Source organism: Scyliorhinus canicula, chromosome 2 (genome assembly GCF_902713615.1).
Source record: "Scyliorhinus canicula chromosome 2, sScyCan1.1, whole genome shotgun sequence".
NCBI classification, from domain to species: domain Eukaryota; kingdom Metazoa; phylum Chordata; class Chondrichthyes; order Carcharhiniformes; family Scyliorhinidae; genus Scyliorhinus; species Scyliorhinus canicula.
Genome location: NC_052147.1, coordinates 59,345,373 through 59,363,036, shown reverse-complemented (window position 1 = coordinate 59,363,036; position 17,664 = coordinate 59,345,373). Strand labels below are relative to the sequence as shown.

Sequence of the window (17,664 nt, the reverse complement as noted above, 5' to 3'; positions counted from 1 at the left end):
TCGGCTTTGTTTTGTAGCCCGTTACGTTGTTTAAACCTTCCCACAACCGATGAGAGCAGCTTGAACTCCGAGTGTCAGAATGTGAGCAGTATCTTGCATCACTGCAGTGCATCTGCAAGGTCGGGAACTTTGTATATGGCATATTTATAGATGTGGTCACCCCGCATCTTAAGTGTATGCAGGGAATGAGGGAATAGGTAAGCACCATTCAGTCAAGTAGCAGCAGGTTGGTCGTGCAGGAGTTCCCTGACTGCATTCCACTCTCCAAACAGTATATAGTTCTGAGCAATATGACCGTGATGGTTCAGCTGGGAAGTACAGCCAGAGCCAAGTCCATGGCACCACACGTGGCTCAGCAGGGGGTGGTATAGGATGGTGTGTTGCCTCCCTAGTAACAGGGTCAAGGATCACTGAACAGTTGCAGAGCACCACGAGAGGGGAAGGTCAACAGGCAGTAGTCGCGGTCCACATTGTTACGAACAACATGGGTAAAAACGATGAGGTTCTGCAGTCAGAATTTATGGAGCTAGGTAGAAAATTAGCAAGCACAACCTCAAAAGGAAAAACACCAGCTTACTCTCAGTGCCACATACAGGTAATTACAAGAACAGGAAGATAATGCAGCTTGTGTGTGGCTGGATCGATTGTGCAGGAGAGAGGGCTTTAGATTCTTGGGATATTGGGAGCAGCTTCAGGAAGCTGAAGCCTGTCCGTCCTGCACAGTTTGCACCTAAATGGAGTCAGGACAAGAATTCCTCGAATGTCTTCCACAGCAGTACGTTTCCAGACTAACAAAATCAAGTCAATCAATTATCACAACTTCAGTTGTGGAGAAGTTGAAATAAAAACAGAAAATGCTGGGAAAAAAAAAAACCCCAGCACGTCTGGCGGCCTCAGGGGAGAGGGGAATAGTTGGCGTTTTGTGTCCAGATGATTCTTCTTCAGATAAGTTGGGACTGTTTTCCTTGGAGAAGAGATGGCGGAGTGGAGGTTTGACATAATTCAAAATCATGATAGCTCTGTGATGGGACCATCAATTCACCAGACACGTGTTTCTGATATGAATATAGGCTTTAATCTACTTACTACAGAGCCAGCCTGTTATCAGTGAACTGCAGGCTGACTCTGGACAAGGGTATTTATACAGCAGCACAAGGGGGAGGAGTCATGGGCGGAGCCCTGTACAAGCTCCTGAGCATTCCCAGAGCTACTCCCCCTAGTGGTCGGGTAACGCTACTGCGCTTACAAAGATACAGTGTGAATTACCATGTTACATTCACCACACTCTGGACAGCGTCGATAGGGAGAAACCCACTTGAGGGGGGGACGGGAAGGCACAGATTGAAAATAATTGGCAAAAGAAGCAACGGCAACATGAGGAAAAACACTTTCACACAGCGAGTGGTGTAAGGTCTGGGATGCATGACCTGAGAATGAGGCGGAGGCAGGTTGAATTGAGACATTCAGAGGGGAATTGCACTGTTATCTGAAAAGGAAGAATGTGTAGAGTTACAGGGAGGAGACGGGGGCGGGGGGAAATAGTACTGGGTGAGTTGCTCATTTGGAGAGCTGGTGTAGACACGATAGCCTCCTTCTGTACAGCGCTGTAACAGCTCTGTATTATACAACACCTCACCATTCTTCCGCTCCAATTTCTTGTTTGTATTTTTCTGTTGTTTTACCATTTCACTTCTATCTGCTTTACTCTTAACTCATTTATTTGCTCCTGTAATTGTTTTTCATCAGCAAACTAAATATTGTACCGTATTTTTCTGATTTCCATTCAATTCTCTAGCTCATGTTTACACTGAAAATAAGTCTCTGACTTCTTTTGCAGAAATAGACCACCATGTGAAGATCCTGGAAATGTTTATACTGATACTCGTCTCTAGAAAATATTATCGGAAACGAATGCCAGAATCTATTCCACTGTATTTTGAAAATCCCCTTCACTCTGTGCCTTGATTTGAAAGTCTTGCTCATGCATCATATCATATTTTGGGCCTCCTACTGAGTTATCTGTTCAAAAACTGGACTTTATAGTGATGTATGACGTGAAATCTGATGAAATGTAACTGTTTAAATGTGTGGGATTGACTTTTATTATTACATTGTCCCACAAGAGGTATTTTCTTTGTATTGTCAGTTATTGCCAAGTCACTAAACAATAGAAACCTTGAATATAGCAATTCTTTCCATGTCCTCCCTTTCACAACAGAACCATGAAATGTTCAACAAATGGATCTGCTGCTGAGAAGCCTGGATTGTCTTTTTTTTATGCTGCATGAACATGCTGATGGGTCAGGACAGGAATTGAAGGCAGGGTTGAACTCCCAGGCATTGCATTATTGTATCTGTTGGCTAGTGGCGTGGTGTAACAACAACAACAACAACAACAATCTCTCCCTTGTCAGCAAAACTAAGGAGCTGGTCATTGACTTCAGGAAGCGAAGCAACGTGCACATCCCTGTCTGCATCAATGGTGCCAAGGTGGAGATGGTTAACAGCTTCAAATTCCTAGGTGTGCACATCACCAACAATCTGTCCTGGTCCACCCAAGTCGACCAAGAAAGCACAATAGTGCCTATACATCCTCCAGAAACTAAGGAAATTCGGCATGTCCACATTGACTCTTACCAACTTTTACAGGTGCACCATAGAAAGCATCCCATCTGGCTGCATCTCAGCCTGGTATGGCAACTGATCGGCCCAAGATCGTAAGAAACTACAGAGTCGTAAACACAGCCCGTCCATCACACAAACCCACCTCCCATCCATTAACTGTGTCTACACCTTCCACTGCCTTGGGAAAGCAGGCAGCATCATCAAAGATCCTTCTCACCTGGGTTATTTTCTCTTCCAACCTCTTTCATCGGGCAGGAGCTACAAAAGTCCGAAAGCACGCACCAACAGCTTCTTCCCCGCTGTTGCCAGACTCCTGAATGACCCTCTTATGGACTGAACTAATCTCTTTGCATATCTTCTCCGAGTAGTACTACACTCTGTATGCTTCACCTGATGTATATGTATTTACACTGTGTATCTATCATGTGTCCTATATTTTTTATGTATGGAACAATCTGTCTGGACTGTACACAGAACAATACTTTTCACTGTACCTCGGTGCACGTGACGATAAACTCAAATCCAAATCTCCTCTGGAAAAATGTATATAACAACCCGCCGCTGGGATCGTGTGGTTCCCACCAAAAGTCAATGGATGTTTGGCTGGGTTGTCAATTCTTCCTGGCGGGTCCCGCCACAACAGGAGAGCTGGAAAATCCCAGCCAAAGTCTCTCCATTTAGGATCAAAATGGCTGGCACAGAGACAATGACGCCAAACATGGGACTCCTCAGTGCCCATAGTCTTACCGCTATGGGTGTCATTTTAATACCAAAATGGAGTCCACAGCATACAAGCAAACTTCCCCACACAATGACTTTCGTGAGGGCACTGGGAGAACAATGATGTAAATTAGGCAGATCACAGCATCAGTCAGCATGTGATGCTGATTTGACGTCAGCTATACCATTTTTAATCTCTCACCAGCTACGGACGCAGAGCTGCATGTACATTTGGAAACAGGAAGGACACCATCCCCATGACCCTGCCAATGCTACGTAAAGGAATCATTAACTACGGTCAGGTTGGTTACGGATTAATTTCTAATGTTTCACTTGCAGATTGTGGCAGCGCTTTGCAGAATTGTCTAAAGTTGCTGAAGGTGACAGGAGCTGGTGCTGCACACGGAAAAGGCCTCAATTCTGACTGCAAGGGTATGGCTGCAGAACTCTGGATTCCTGTCATATGTGCTACAGTTCTCAGCCCTTTGGCCTGCAAGATGACAGGAAGGCGGAGGAGAGGCAGCAAAGAAGAAGACAAGCTGCTCACAAAAGCAGCCGAGGGTCGGGGGGATGTCCCTTTACACAAGGCCTTTTCCCCCTCGGCCCTATCCACCTAGGATCTTCAGAATTTCTCTTATCTCAGCCTAAGCCAAGTGTACCATGTATGTGTCATATGTACTTTTTGAAGGAGATAGTGACATAACTCAGCCTTTGGTTACATTTGTTTCAGGATTATTCCAGACTGGAGCAGGCAACTTCTGTGACATCTCTCAGTTCACTGCTGCATTAAAGAGTTGACAGATATTCTTTATGCCAGGAGAGGGGAATTCATCATGTTCTCTCTGACCAGAGAAATCAAGTGGGGCATTCATTTGTCTTTGCCAGGATAGTGGACCTATGCAAGGAGTCATCAACTGCGCACACGTGGCTTTGTAGATGCTGCATCTACATGCAGTCAGGTGTTACAACCTGTCGCGAAGGTTGCCAGCCCCTGAATGTTCAGTTATTGAGTGATGCTCAGTACATCATGCTGGTGGTTACCCACTATCCTGGCAGCAGTCATTACACTTTTATTCTGTACCAGTCTGCTGTTTCCTCAGTATTTGAGCCACCACATCAAAACAGAGCGTGGCTGTTGAGTGATCAGGATTGCATTTTTAACGTCTGGCACAAGACTCTGCTACACCAACATGTGGCCAATGTGTACAATGAGAGACATACTGTAACACAAAACATCACACAACAGATGAATGGTGTGCTGAAGAAATGATTCCACATCCCAAGCCATTCTGGATTAACCATACAAGACACAAGGATGCACGCGCCCTGCTCGGTTGTGTCCTCCATAACCTGGCCAATATCGAGGGCACAGCCCTGTCACCAAAATTACAGATAGCAGCTCAAGAGGAAGAGAAGGGGAGGAAGAGGAGGGCAAGGAGCAGGCAAGCAACCCACCCCTTTGAAACTGGTCTGTCCAAATTACCTAACAGCACATCTTTTAGGACTTGTGGGAGGATACCGGAGCACCCGGAGGAAACCCATGCAGACACAGGGAGAACGTGCAGACTCCACAGTGACCCAAGTCAGGAATCGAACTTGGGACCCTGGAGTTGTGAAGCCATAGTGCTAACCGCTGTGCTACCGTGCCACCCTAACTTCCTCCTGCATCTAACAGTCTAATTCAGTTTAAAGTATTAGACAGAAGGCATCGGACCAAGGCGGGGAAGAGTGGGTTTCCCCCGGATGTGGAGACAAGCGTGATTGTTACTTACTATATCGGAGATTCATAGAACATAGAACGATACAGCGCAGTACAGGCCCTTCGGCCCACGATGTTGCACCGACATGGGAAGTCATGGGAAGTCTCATGGTTCTGGAGCCATGTCCACTAGTAGCCATATTTGGGGTCTCAGATTCACCTGCAATTCACTCTGGGGTAGGGGTGGATGTTCTCACTTTTGCCTCGTTGGTGGTCAGGAGGCGAATATTGCTTGGATGGAAGTCTCCCACACCGCCCAGTGCATCTGCCTGGTTAGGCGATTTGATGCCATTTCTGCACTTGGAAAAAATTAAGTATACTATCATGGTGTAGGTGTGGAGGTTCTATCCTGGATGGCAACCATTTATCTCCTTTTTTCAAATGCTTAGACACCATCAGCTGTTAGTGGGGTTAAGTTGTATGTTACCATTTTGATGAAAGATCGTTTTTAAGTATCCAATTCTTTTTTTCCAATGAAGGGGAAATTTAGCATGGCCAATTCACCTACCCAGCACATCTTTTTGGGTTGTGGGGGTGAAACTCACGCAGACACAGGGAAAATGTGCAAACTCCACACGTACAATGAAACGGGGCCGGGATCAAACCCAGGTCCTCATCGCTGTAGGCAGCACTGCTAACCACTGTGCCACGGTGTCGCCCCATGAACAAAGAAAACAATGGTTACTGTGGAGTCATCTTGGAAGAAAACAAAAATTAAAGAGGCACTCACCTGTCATCAGAAACATCCACAGATAGGAAATTAAAACTAACAGGCCACTTTGGCTAACGCAAAGCCCAAACCAGACCTAACATTGGGCATCTTGAAGAGAATTTTTAGATACAGGAGTACATCAGGATTAAGTTCAAAAACAGAAAGTACTAATATGTTTTTATACCCATTTGGTGTATTTGCGGAAGATAAAATCCATTGATTACAGAAGTATAGGTTTAAGGTGAGAGAAAACAGAAGAGACCAGAGGGGAAATTTCTTCACAACTAAGATGGTGAGCATCTGGAACAGGCTGCCAGAGGCAGTGGTAGAGGCGGGTACGATTTTGTCTTTAAAAAGCAGTTAGACAGTTACATACGGAGGGTGGGTATAGAGGGATATGGGCCAAATGCGGGCAAGTGGGACTAGCTTAGTGATAGAAACTGGGCGTCATGGACAAGCTGGGACGAAGGACCCATTTCCATGCTGTAAACATCTATGACTCTAAGTAAGGCATTGATGAATCCTCAATAAGCTTCAATGAAATATTAAAAACCGTTGACGCTATTTCAATCTTCAAGTTGTGGAGCACACAAAGCTTAAGAGTGATAGAAAATTTCCCGTAAAGCTACGAAAGGTGAAAAAGACATCACCGAGCAAACTACATGAGGCTGCCAGACAGTCAAAGACAGACAAAAATATATATTGTTTTGACAAGCCTAGCACATTACCTAGCTACAACAACAGATGGCAGTGCAAAGTGAAGGAAATCTATCTGATGAAATCCAAAATAAATAAACACTGCAAAGAGAAAATTGAAGAAGGTTGCAAAATGTCTGTATCAGAGTAGAAGATTCAAAACACAAAATTCAAGTTGACTATATATATCTTTGAAAACGTACAACACACCAAAATCCTCAACGAACCAAACTGTTAGCAATCTCAAGAAACAAGTTTCTAAAGTTTCTCAAAGGTACAAGACAGAAATAATGACAATGAATTCCATTGTTGGCAAATTGAAGCGGGAATTGGGAAAACCCAACGGGAACGACAGCCAGCCCCAACAGCAGGCAGAAAACGTACCCAACAAATTGCGACGTTGAAAGACTCAAGGGACCCAGGAACTAATATGCCTTCTGCAAAAAACGTAAGAATTTAAATAAGGTGAATGCGTTGGAAATATCAGTAGTAACAAAGCAATGCTCTGACGTTCAAAAAGTGAGAAGGCAAGGTCTGAACAGGAAAATACCAGTTGTAAGAACAGCTAACTGTCCTTCAAGATAAAATTCAAAAACAGTACATAAGCTTTCAGCAGCATGAAGGAATAAAGACTACCGTGAAGAGCAGAATGTAGGAACAGCAGAATGTAGGAACAGGAGAACAAGCATGATGAGGCTCTCGTAACAAGACAAGACAACTCGAGACGAAGCAATTGCGCTTTACAAAGAAATGGAAAACCTGCTAAAAGGCCTTCACCTGTTACAAGAATCCTTCAGGTCAAAGTCTGTTCCTCTGTAAAATTTCAATATGAAACAAAAGCGAGACTACTGAGCTGAAGAAAATGGTTGGACATTTGAAAGCAAACTTGGGAAAACACTACAATTCCAAAGATATTTGTCAAGAGCTGCAAATTACAAACCTAGAATGGCAAAAGCAAGCAGAACATCTCAGAAGAGATTATGAAGTCTCAGAAATAATTGGGAGAAGTGCAATTACAAGATGTGTATCTGAAAGATAACACAGAGGAGTTATGCTCTGCTAAAGAAAAACTTATTAGACTAAAGAACCAACTGCCACATACGAAAGATGAGTTTGTAAAGGAAAAAATGAAAACTGATGAGAACACTAGAATGTCGCTCACAGAAAGTAGGACACTTGAAAGTGGAAATGCTTAAATGACGAACTTGTAAAAACAAATTCAACATAGATCTTCAATTAAAACTTGAACTCAATTAAAACATGAACTTCAAGAATCAGAAGTCTCAAGGAAATATTGTGCAAAATTCCTGTAACACGTGACGGAATTGTTGATGCATTGGAACAGTTGCTTGAAAGTAGACTAAAATTGCTGAACTACTTGAACTTCGAACCAATCTGAACAACATGAAGGTTGAGGTATGTAATATTGAAGAGCAAATCCAGACTTTGGAAGTAGACAAGAGAAATTCTACAAAATAAATGGTCCATTTAACAGTTTCCAAGCATTAGTCAGCGACCACGGACGAAAGATTCCAAAACGGACTGAATACCCAGATGAAGTTGTCAAACTTGTATAAGAGTTCTGAAACAAAGTCAGCTCAATTTACCAGAGTAGTTGGTGAGTTGAATGAAAAGATTCAGGAGCTCAAAAAACAACTGGAAAAGTAGTACTCAAAACATTTGGTAAATTTGCGAAACAAGTGAGAACAAGGGCTCTATTTTTGAGATGTAAACTTCCACATATGTCTCAATGGCCCACATGATGATGGAAGAAGTGAAACAAAAACGACTAGGAGACAAGCACACTGTTTGTCCACCTCGCAAAATACGAGTGATAGCAACCACCGACCAGCTCAGCCAACCAAGTACAGTTCAAAACAAAAGAATGGAAGAATTTAAAAAATACCCAGATGGCAGAACAACTTCCAAACCTACAGAAAAACAAGATATGGAAGGGTTAGAAGTCCTCCATACCCCCTGAACCTTTAAATTCAAGGACTTGGTGGGAGGGGGGGAAAAAGATGGTGTAGTGATAATTTTTAATGTAAATGTATGATAGTAAACTATAACCATTTAAAATACATTGGGGGAGGTGTAGTAAAAGGGTTTGGCACATATATGATTAATATAGGCCTGAGAACAGTATCATCCACATGGTGATGTAAGAAAGCCCATGTACAGGACCCAAGGTCAATCGAGTGTTGGACAGAGCCAATAGACTTCCAGTTAACCTACGTGTCAGGGCGGCATGGTGGCTAGCACAGCTGCCTCGTGACATCGAGGACCCGGGTTCGATCCCAACCCCGGGTCACTATCCATGTGGAGGTTGCACATTCTCCCTGTGTCTGCGTGGGTCTCACTTCCACAATCCCAAAATGATGTGCAGGGTGGGTGGATTGGCCACGCTAAATTGTCCCTGAATTGGGTACTCTAAATTTATATTTTATCCTACGTGTGACTGAAGACTTCTTCAAACTGTAAACAACACCCTACGAGAGGTATAGGATGTGTTCAGAATTGTAGTTGCCTATGATCAAAAGAACAGGGAAGCAGGGTTGCCACCCCTCTTCTTCCTCAGATTTTCTAAAAATTGCACAAAAAAAATTGCTTTCAAATCACAAGTTACTTTCTGAAATGAGGATAATTAATGTTCTGCAGTTTGCTATCTTTCCCTATTCATCAAAAGTAACTGTCCGTTTTAAAACAGTTTTATATGAAGTGTGTAGAAATGCAAAACTACCAATATGTATTGGCTTAATATACGTAATATAATTTAAATCTGTATTTAAAATGGGATGTTCCTAACATTTCCAAACATCAATAATGACAATATTTAAGCTAATAGTGTATTTCAGGAAATAAGACGTGAAGGCGCATTGATTACTTAATCAATGTTCTAACTGTTAGCGATGACCAAAGTTTCCACTTCCATCTTCCTCCAAGACCATTTTCATTGCTAATCCTGTTCTAAATTACTTCAGTAGTTCTGGACTTCGGTATTAAGTAAAGTCACATGATAGCCATCATAAAATGCCAACATGGGAAACTAGACCAAGGCAGATAGTTGGCTTCACCCCAAGCACATGAACAGAGCAGGTTCTTGCTTAATGTCAACTCACTTAATGTGTGGAAACCGTAGCAGAGCTAAACTTTACACTCCAGCAGCAAGTGTTGGAGCCTAATCAGTCACCTTGGAGCAGTTCAAAAGCCACCCACACAAAACCGCCCCTCAGTTACTCCCAACCATGTCTTCAGCTACCTGCCTGCCATAGCTAAGGCACCCTAGACACAAACATCAAAAGAAACATCCAGGGTGAACTAAGTCAACACCATCAGCAACAAAGAGAAGACATCAGCCCGTCTCCTTTTAGGTTGCAGAACAAAAGAGGGACCTACAGGGCTTGAAGTGTGGCAAGGCAAAAGTATGTGACAATATCGCGGCAGAGTTTATGAAACACTGGGGACCCAAGCTCTTGACTGGCTGACCTGGTTTTACATGATAGTCATAAATTCCAACACACCACTCCAAAGAAATGGCGGACTGCAAAGTCATCAGCATACCAAAATCCAGAAAACGCCCCGTATTTGCATCCAATCTCTCGGCTGTTGGTCTCATATAAAATTCTTGAAGGCCTCATCCTTTAGCGCATATCCTCAATTGTAAGTGCTCTTAGCGTCGACCAAACTGGTTTCCACAAGGACCACCGCACAGGGGAGCAGATCCTGGCTTTTGCCACCTACATTCAAATCGGCTTTCAGAAAAACATTGAGACAAATGCTGTGCTCCTCAACTTCACAGACACCTAGGAGACCATTTTGTACACTTGCCTCCTCCTTAAGCTGCCCCCCCCCCCCCCCCACACACACACACACTCTCTCCCGTCCCTCCCAAGCAGCTAAAAGCATCAGAACACTGTTGAACCATCAACGGTTCAGAGTTCACCTCGAAGAGGCAAAAGTACATGGAAAAGACTAACCAGTGGACTGCCCCAAGGCTCAGTACTGGCTCCAACCTTGTTCAACATCGACAAAAATGATCTTCCCAAAACTACCTCCTGAAAATCTACATATGCTGATGACATTAGCCTCACAACTCAAGCCCCCGACTTTGACACCAAAATGATAGAAAAAGTTTGCAATGCCCCGCCTGCCATTCATGCTGATCGATTCAGCCCCCCCAAGGTATTAATTTCAACAAGATAGTCGATCTGAAAAAGCCCTCCCACACAGGATTTCAATGCAAATTTCACCTGGACAAATGAATGTGAATCATTGGACATGACGAACAAGTGGCAGGTCTCAAACCCAACAGCTGCCTGGTTTTAACCTTCCAAGAAATGAGTGGTCTGCCCTAAATAGGTTCAGGACCGGCCATGGTCCCTGCTTGGCCAACCTCCACACGAGACATTAGTGTCAGCCCCTATGTGCCTGTAGGAGAGAGCAAACTATGCACCACATCATAGAAGAATGTCCAATCTTCAGACACAGCGAAGGCCTATCTGTATTCAACACAGCAGGGCCGAAAGAAACTGCTTGGCTTGGGGACTTTGTATTCGCTAAATAAAATAAATACGTATGTTTTTTCACTTTAACGTTGTTGTTCCAGTACTGTCAATATCCATTTAACGTTTCCAGTTTCATTTGTAACACTTGGGCATTAGGGTTGATTAAGCACAGGTCAGCGGGCATTGCTAAAATAGCTAGACGAATCAATCATTTGCTATTTTCCAAACAACTTGGGTGGTCAGTTTCTGCTTTACTCTTACTCAAAAGATTGTGGGAATGCCATTTTGCTCTTGACTCATTTCAACATTATAGACACATACAGTACATTCACATAACCAGCTCTCACCAACCACCTTTATACTTCATCCTTTGCAGTCACAACCAATTTTAATATTTCATATAATAAATTGGGAATCTACATGTAAACAAAAGGTCCAGAAAAGTGACTATTTTCTATGGTATTTATTAGCAACTGTCTGCCATATTTATTAATGATGGGATCGAGTTGCAGATCATATTTTCCGATGACACAAAGATAGGTGACATTCGAAGCAGTGTAGATGGCAGCTTAAAATTACAAATAGATTAAGTGAAAGGGAGAAACTGTGAGAAATGGATTTCAATATTGGCATGTATGAGATGATCCACTTGGGCCTAAAAGAGATAGATCGGCATACTTTCACCAGAAAGTCAATCTGATTGCCGAATGAATGAACAGTTGTCTTGTCTGCAGTATTTTCTGCTTTTGCTTCGGAGTTACAGGTCATGCATCGCAAAATATATTTGAGTATTGTATATTTAGTAGGATACTGGAATCTTTGTCACTATCTGTTTAGCACACTGGGCTAAATCGCTGGCTTTGCAAGCAGACCAAGGCAAGCCAGCAGCACGGTTCGATTCCCGTACCAGCCTCCCCGAACAGGCGCCGGAATGTGGCGACTAGGGGCTTTTCACAGTAACTTCATTCGAAGCCTACTCGTGACAATAAGCGATTTTCATTTCATTTCATCTAATTTGCAACATTATGCAAAACAAAACTTCAAAGAGCAAAATTTGTTAGAGATTTTACTCATGTAAAATTAATTTTAAAAAATTACATTGCAACAATCCATGTTACATAATTAAAGCTTCAGATAATTTAGAAAATGATAGGTTAATGAACATCTTTGAAAGAGTACAAAAAAAAAGTGCAAAAAAACTGATATACATGTCAAATGGTTTCATGACTTTCTAAAAGTACATTTTACCAAGAAAAATCTTGGCTTCAGAACTGAACTCTTTCAATTTTTAATTTCCACCTCAACATGACAGGAGTGCTTTGTTGCAAAAAATCTAAAGTGTCATAAACCTACAGAAGACATGCGCAAGTGATTCATCCAATCAGACAAGGTACCCCAGTTTAATTGCACCCACGAATAAGGGGGGAGAAAATTAATCTAGGATACCCAGATAAAGTAGAAGATAATGTTTGAATGTTAGCAGTCTTCAAGCAAAGATTGTAGTGTAACAAAATAGAGTGCCAGCAAATTCTGTTTAAGACAAACACTTAAGTTTTCTTTATGGTGTAGAAATGTTTCTGGTGGTCTTTAAAAATCTTTCGTGTGGTTCTGAAATTTACTGATTACCTTTCAATCCACCGTACCACTGGTGTGCACTGATCTTGAGCACTCTTATTTTTTGTTTGTAATGGTATTCCTTTAAGTAAGCTTTCAATGATGGTGGCACAGGAAGAGCATCAATTCCTTCAAAGGTTGTGGAGCTGCAAATTACAGCTCTGCAAAGGCGCTGAAGTGAAAATGGAAAAGTCCTGTTTAGTGGAAGTGACAACAGTGGTTCAAAGAACATACACGAGCTTGGGTCCCTGTAATGTTCCAAAAGGCCAGTTACGCTGGGTGCATGAAAAACACAGGGGTCGTGGGCATCAAAGCTGAAGTTGTGGTTCCATTGTTCAATTCTAGCATGAAGAGAGCGGCTGTAACGTCTGAAACTGACAGAGAAGAGGTAGTCCTCTTGGGCAGAGTCTCTCAGCAAATATGTACCTTCTGGTTTACCTTCTAACAGAGCCTCAGCCCCATATCTATCCATTACACCCCAGTAACATGGATTATTACTGATCCAAAATAGATCTGGGACTAAGCGGTAGATGTAGCCAAACTCTGTGTGGTATTTGTGAAAGGGTGCTAGCCAACTGCAGTTATTCTCAAAGTCCAGCTTGGTATTATTCTGATTTTCAGAATCTGTGAAAAGAGCCATCAGTTCCTCATCAGAGTCTGAATCATTCGAAGGAAACGTTGTGTTATTATCGCATGCTAACTCATCCATTCCATGTTCTATTTCAGAGTTCTGCTTGTGCAAAGCATTGATCTGAGAAATCACTTCAAGCGTGCGGATTTGTGCATCTGGAGGGTCCACCTCTAGTTCAATGCTCATTCTGCATCCTTCTTCCAGCTCATGTTCATCAAATCCCACATCTGAGCCCTCCCAGACTCCACAGCTTTGAGTCAATGGAATTGTGTGCCAATTAATCAAGTGCCATTTTTGAGCCAGCTCCGATCCAATTGGAAACGGACAATTATTCATCAACAGATCGCTAATGTGGATTTTACTTTTGGAAATTAAAGCAGAGTTTTTATGGTTATGCACCTTAAGGGGGAAACACTGGGCGACGGCATCTTGAATCTTTTGCTTCAATGATCGACTGGAGAGCTTGCGTGAACATGAATCTTCAAGCTCCAGCTCAGGTCCAGGAGAGCTCAGTTTTCTCTCCCTTCTGGAAGCAGTTGACGATATCCCAGCAACAGACCCCACCCCTTCATCTGAAGGAGTCTCCATTTTGGAAGAATGTGAATGTTTCTTACCACTCCACGTATAACCATCCCTACGATCAACATTTTTCCCTTGGTTGACCTTGGGTTTCACATCCAAGTTTTGAGATGCACCTCTTTGTTGTGACATTCTTTGGGCTAACTTTGAAACAGTTAGAAATTCACATGCAGATAATTCAGGAACTCTGTTGCACTTTGAAAGAATAACTTAATGCCAAATTCACATTTACGGTTTTGCTGGTTTTCACGAGAGCTATTTCATCTGACTGCCACACAGACAATTCCACCGTGCTCTTTCAAATGAGAACATCTGCATAAAAAGAAAACAATTAGTGCTTCGCTCCTGACTAATGATGCTTGAGATATGATACGAGACCGAATAGGTGTAATGTCAGCTTGATTCAGTGGTAGCAATTACATCTCCGGTCAGAAGCTTGCAAATTCAAGCAATACCTCCATGATTTGAATATTCCAATCCCTTCACAAACTTACTCCTCCCTACCTCTGTAACCTCAAGTCCCAAAACCCTCTAAAAGGTTGGGCAGACAGGAAAGTGGAGTTGACATCCGCCATGGTGTTATCAACTGGCCGTGTAGGCTCGATGGGCCGAATGGCCTACTCCTGCTTCTAAGTCTGATGTTCCTCCAATTTTGACATTCTGTGCACTCTTATGCTCCACCTTCAGTTGTCTAAGCTCTAAACTTTGAAATGTTCTCAGTAAACTGCTCTACCTCAAAAACCCTGCCTGAAAAACAAGTCTTTAATCAGCATTTGGCACCAATTTTGTCTGAATATACATCTGTGATGTGCCATGAACCATCTTCCCATATTAAGATGTTACATAAATGCAGGTTGCTGTTGTTGAGGCCATCATTTAAGCTGATGTCACCACCCATCTTTTATATCCATGACTCATCGGAAAGATGACATGCTAGATGATAGATCCCCCCCCCCCACCACCCCCCTACCCAATGCTCTGAAGCAGCCGCCTAGATACTGTACACAAGATTCTGGAGTGGGCCTTGAACACGTGAAGAGGCAATAGTGCTACCACTAAACCAAGACCAATACTAATTAAATAAATTCAAAGTAAAATGACATTTCAATAATATTAATCCAAGATAACTAAAACACATGACAAAAAAAAAGCAGCGCAGCTTGAACCATACTCATTAGGCTCCATTTAAGGTAAGCATTGATTTTAGCCATGTCTTTGAGATGAGGCCAAGCATTTGATCTGTGTCGCCGTCAGTAACAAGAAAAACGGACAAAAGTACTGAAGATAAAGTACATAGATCTTAGAGTTGTAGAACGCCGGAATGAAAATTGGATGGGCTCTGTAACATGTTTCAACCCACTCTGCCAGATTATCACCCTCATGAAGATGAAAATTTAACCCAGGAATTCATATTTTCCAGAGATAAAAAATGCACCTGAGTAGTGACTTTGAAGATTCACAGCTTTTATGAATTCAGGGCCTGAAGCAGAAACCCTGAAAAGATAAACTGACTAGTCATTTGTGACATCACCACATGGTTAATATCCCATTTCTCAACTTTAATACATGTGAAGCACCAAAATGTTTCATGGATGTTTCTACTCAGGTTTAGCTGTGTCACTTGCAAGTCAACTCATCTTGGGATAACAAGATAACAAATTAAAGTGTGAAAATAGATAAGTACCCTGGGCCGGATGGGATTTATCCTAGGATTCTCTGGGAAGCTAGGGAGGAGATTGCTGAGCCTTTGGCTTTGATCTTTAAGTCATCTTTGTCTACAGGAATAGTGCCAGAGGACTGGAGGATAACAAATGTTGTCCCCTTGTACAAGAAGGGGAGTAGAGATAACCCCGGTAACTATAGGCCAGTGAGCCTTACTTCTGTTGTGGGAAAAGTCTTGGAAAGGTTTATGAGAGATAGGATGTATAATCATCTGCAAAGAAATAATTTGATTAGAGATAGTCAACATGGTTTTGTGAAGGGTAGGTCGTGCCTCACAAACCTCATTGAGTTCTTCGAGAAGGTGACCAAACAGGTGGATGAGGGTAAAGCAGTTGATGTGGTGTATATGGATTTCAGTAAAGTGTTTGATAAGGTTCCCCACGGTAGGCTATTGCAGAAAATACAGAGGCATGGGATTCAGGGTGATTTAGCTGTTTGGATCAGAAATTGGCTAGCTGATAGAAGACAAAGAGTGGTGGTTGATGGGAAATGCTCTGACTGGTGTCCAGTTACTAGTGGTGTGCCACAAGGATCTGTTTTGGGGCCGTTGCTGTTTGTCATTTTTATAAATGTCCTGGAGGAGGGCGTAGAAGGATGGGTGAGTAAATTTGCAGATGACACTAAAGTCGTTGGAGTTGTGGACAGTGCAGAAGGATGTTACAAGTTACAGAGGGACATAGATAAGCTGCAGAGCTGGGCTGACAGGTGGCAAATGGAGTTTAATGCAGAAAAGTGTGAGGTGATTCATTTTGGAAGGAATAACAGAAAGGCAGAGTACTGGGCTAATGGTAAGATTCCTGGTAGTGTGGACGAGCAAAGAGATCTCGGTGTCCATGTCCATAGATCCCTGAAAGTTGCCACCCAGGTTGAGAGGGTTGTTAAGAAGGCGTACGGTGTGTTAGCTTTTATTGGTAGAGGAATTGAGTTTCGGAGCCATGAGGTCATGTTGCAGTTGTACAAAACTCTGGTGCGGCCGCATTTGGAGTATTGTGTGCAGTTCTGGTCGCCACATTATAGGAAGGATGTGGAAGCATTGGAAAGGGTACAGAGGAGATTTACAAGAATGTTGCCTGGTATAGAGGGAAGGTCATATGAGGAAAGGCTGAAGGACTTTAGGCTGTTTTCATTAGAGAGAAGAAGGTTAAGAGGTGACTTAATTGAGGCATACAAGATGATCAGAGGATTAGATAGGGTGGACAGTGAGAGCCTTTTTCCTCGGATGGTGATGTCCAGCACGAGGGGACATAGCTTTAAATTGAGGGGAGATAGATATAGGACAGATGTCAGAGGTAGGTTCTTTACTCAGAGAGTAGTAACGGCGTGGAATGCCCTGCCTGCAACAGTAGTGGACTCGCCAATACTAAACGCATTCAAATGGTCATTGGATAGGCATATGGACGATAAGGGAATAGTGTAGAGGGACTTTAGAGGGGTTTCACAGGACGGCACAACATCGTGGGCCGAAGGGCCTCTACTGCGCTGTAATGTTATATATATGTTAACATGTGAGAAAAGATTGCAAGGTTAAAAGGTCAATTGATCAGTTTTCAAGATATTAAGGGGAACAGGGCAGACAGAGAGAAACTGTCAGTTGAGTTTGGGACTGGGATCGCGGTCCAAAATTTAGCAACACAATTAGGGGAGGCTCCTTGATGGTAGATGTTTAGAGCTCCGTTCTGAAATTGGCACTGATGCTGGATTCATTGTTCAATTTTAAATTGAGATTGATAGATTTTTGTTACCTAAAGGTTTCAAAGGATATGGGGTAAAAGGCAGGAACATGGAATTTGCTTGCAGATCAACAATGATCGCATTGAATAGTGCAACACCCCAATAGTGGAATAGTGAGTGCGATGGGGTTGGGGGGGGGGAGAGAGAAGGGTGCAATGGGGGAGAGGGTGCGATGGGGAGGGGGGGGGGGAGGAGGGTGCAATGGGAGGGGGGGGAGGAGGGTGCGATGGGAGGGGGGGGAGAAGCGTGCGATGGGGGGGGAGAGAAGCGTGCGATGGGAGGGGGGGGGGGAGAAGCGTGCGATGGGAGGGGGGAGAAGCGTGCGATGGGAGGGGGGGGAGAAGCGTGCGATGGGGGGGGGAGAAGCGTG

The 17,664-nt window shown here is 43.1% G+C and overlaps 2 protein-coding genes across 3 annotated transcripts in view; one reads left to right on the top strand and one right to left on the bottom strand.

The window, feature by feature from the left end:
* LOC119954269 (organic solute transporter subunit alpha-like) overlaps positions 1–2,128 on the top strand; it is a 37,864-nt gene extending 35,736 nt beyond the window's left edge. The window contains exon 7 of the mRNA XM_038779365.1: positions 1,838–2,128. Within this exon, the coding sequence (XP_038635293.1) occupies positions 1,838–1,965 (128 nt within the window). The 3' untranslated portion in view covers positions 1,966–2,128. The remainder of the gene's footprint in view (positions 1–1,837) is intronic.
* A 9,337-nt stretch (positions 2,129–11,465) lies between these two features.
* On the bottom strand, positions 11,466–15,295 carry LOC119954257 (suppressor of cytokine signaling 4-like). 2 transcript variants are annotated; one of them, XM_038779351.1, is made up of 2 exons: positions 15,277–15,295; positions 11,466–14,153 (listed from the first exon to the last, which is right to left on the bottom strand). In XM_038779351.1, the coding sequence occupies exon 2, from the start codon at positions 13,971–13,973 to the stop codon at positions 12,633–12,635; it is 1,341 nt and encodes a 446-aa protein (XP_038635279.1). In that variant the 5' UTR covers positions 13,974–14,153; positions 15,277–15,295; the 3' UTR covers positions 11,466–12,632. The 2 variants fall into 2 exon arrangements, with proteins under 2 accessions (XP_038635279.1, XP_038635271.1); XM_038779343.1 differs by lacking the exon at positions 15,277–15,295 and adding an exon at positions 14,346–14,561.
* Between the last annotated feature and the right edge of the window lie 2,369 nt (positions 15,296–17,664).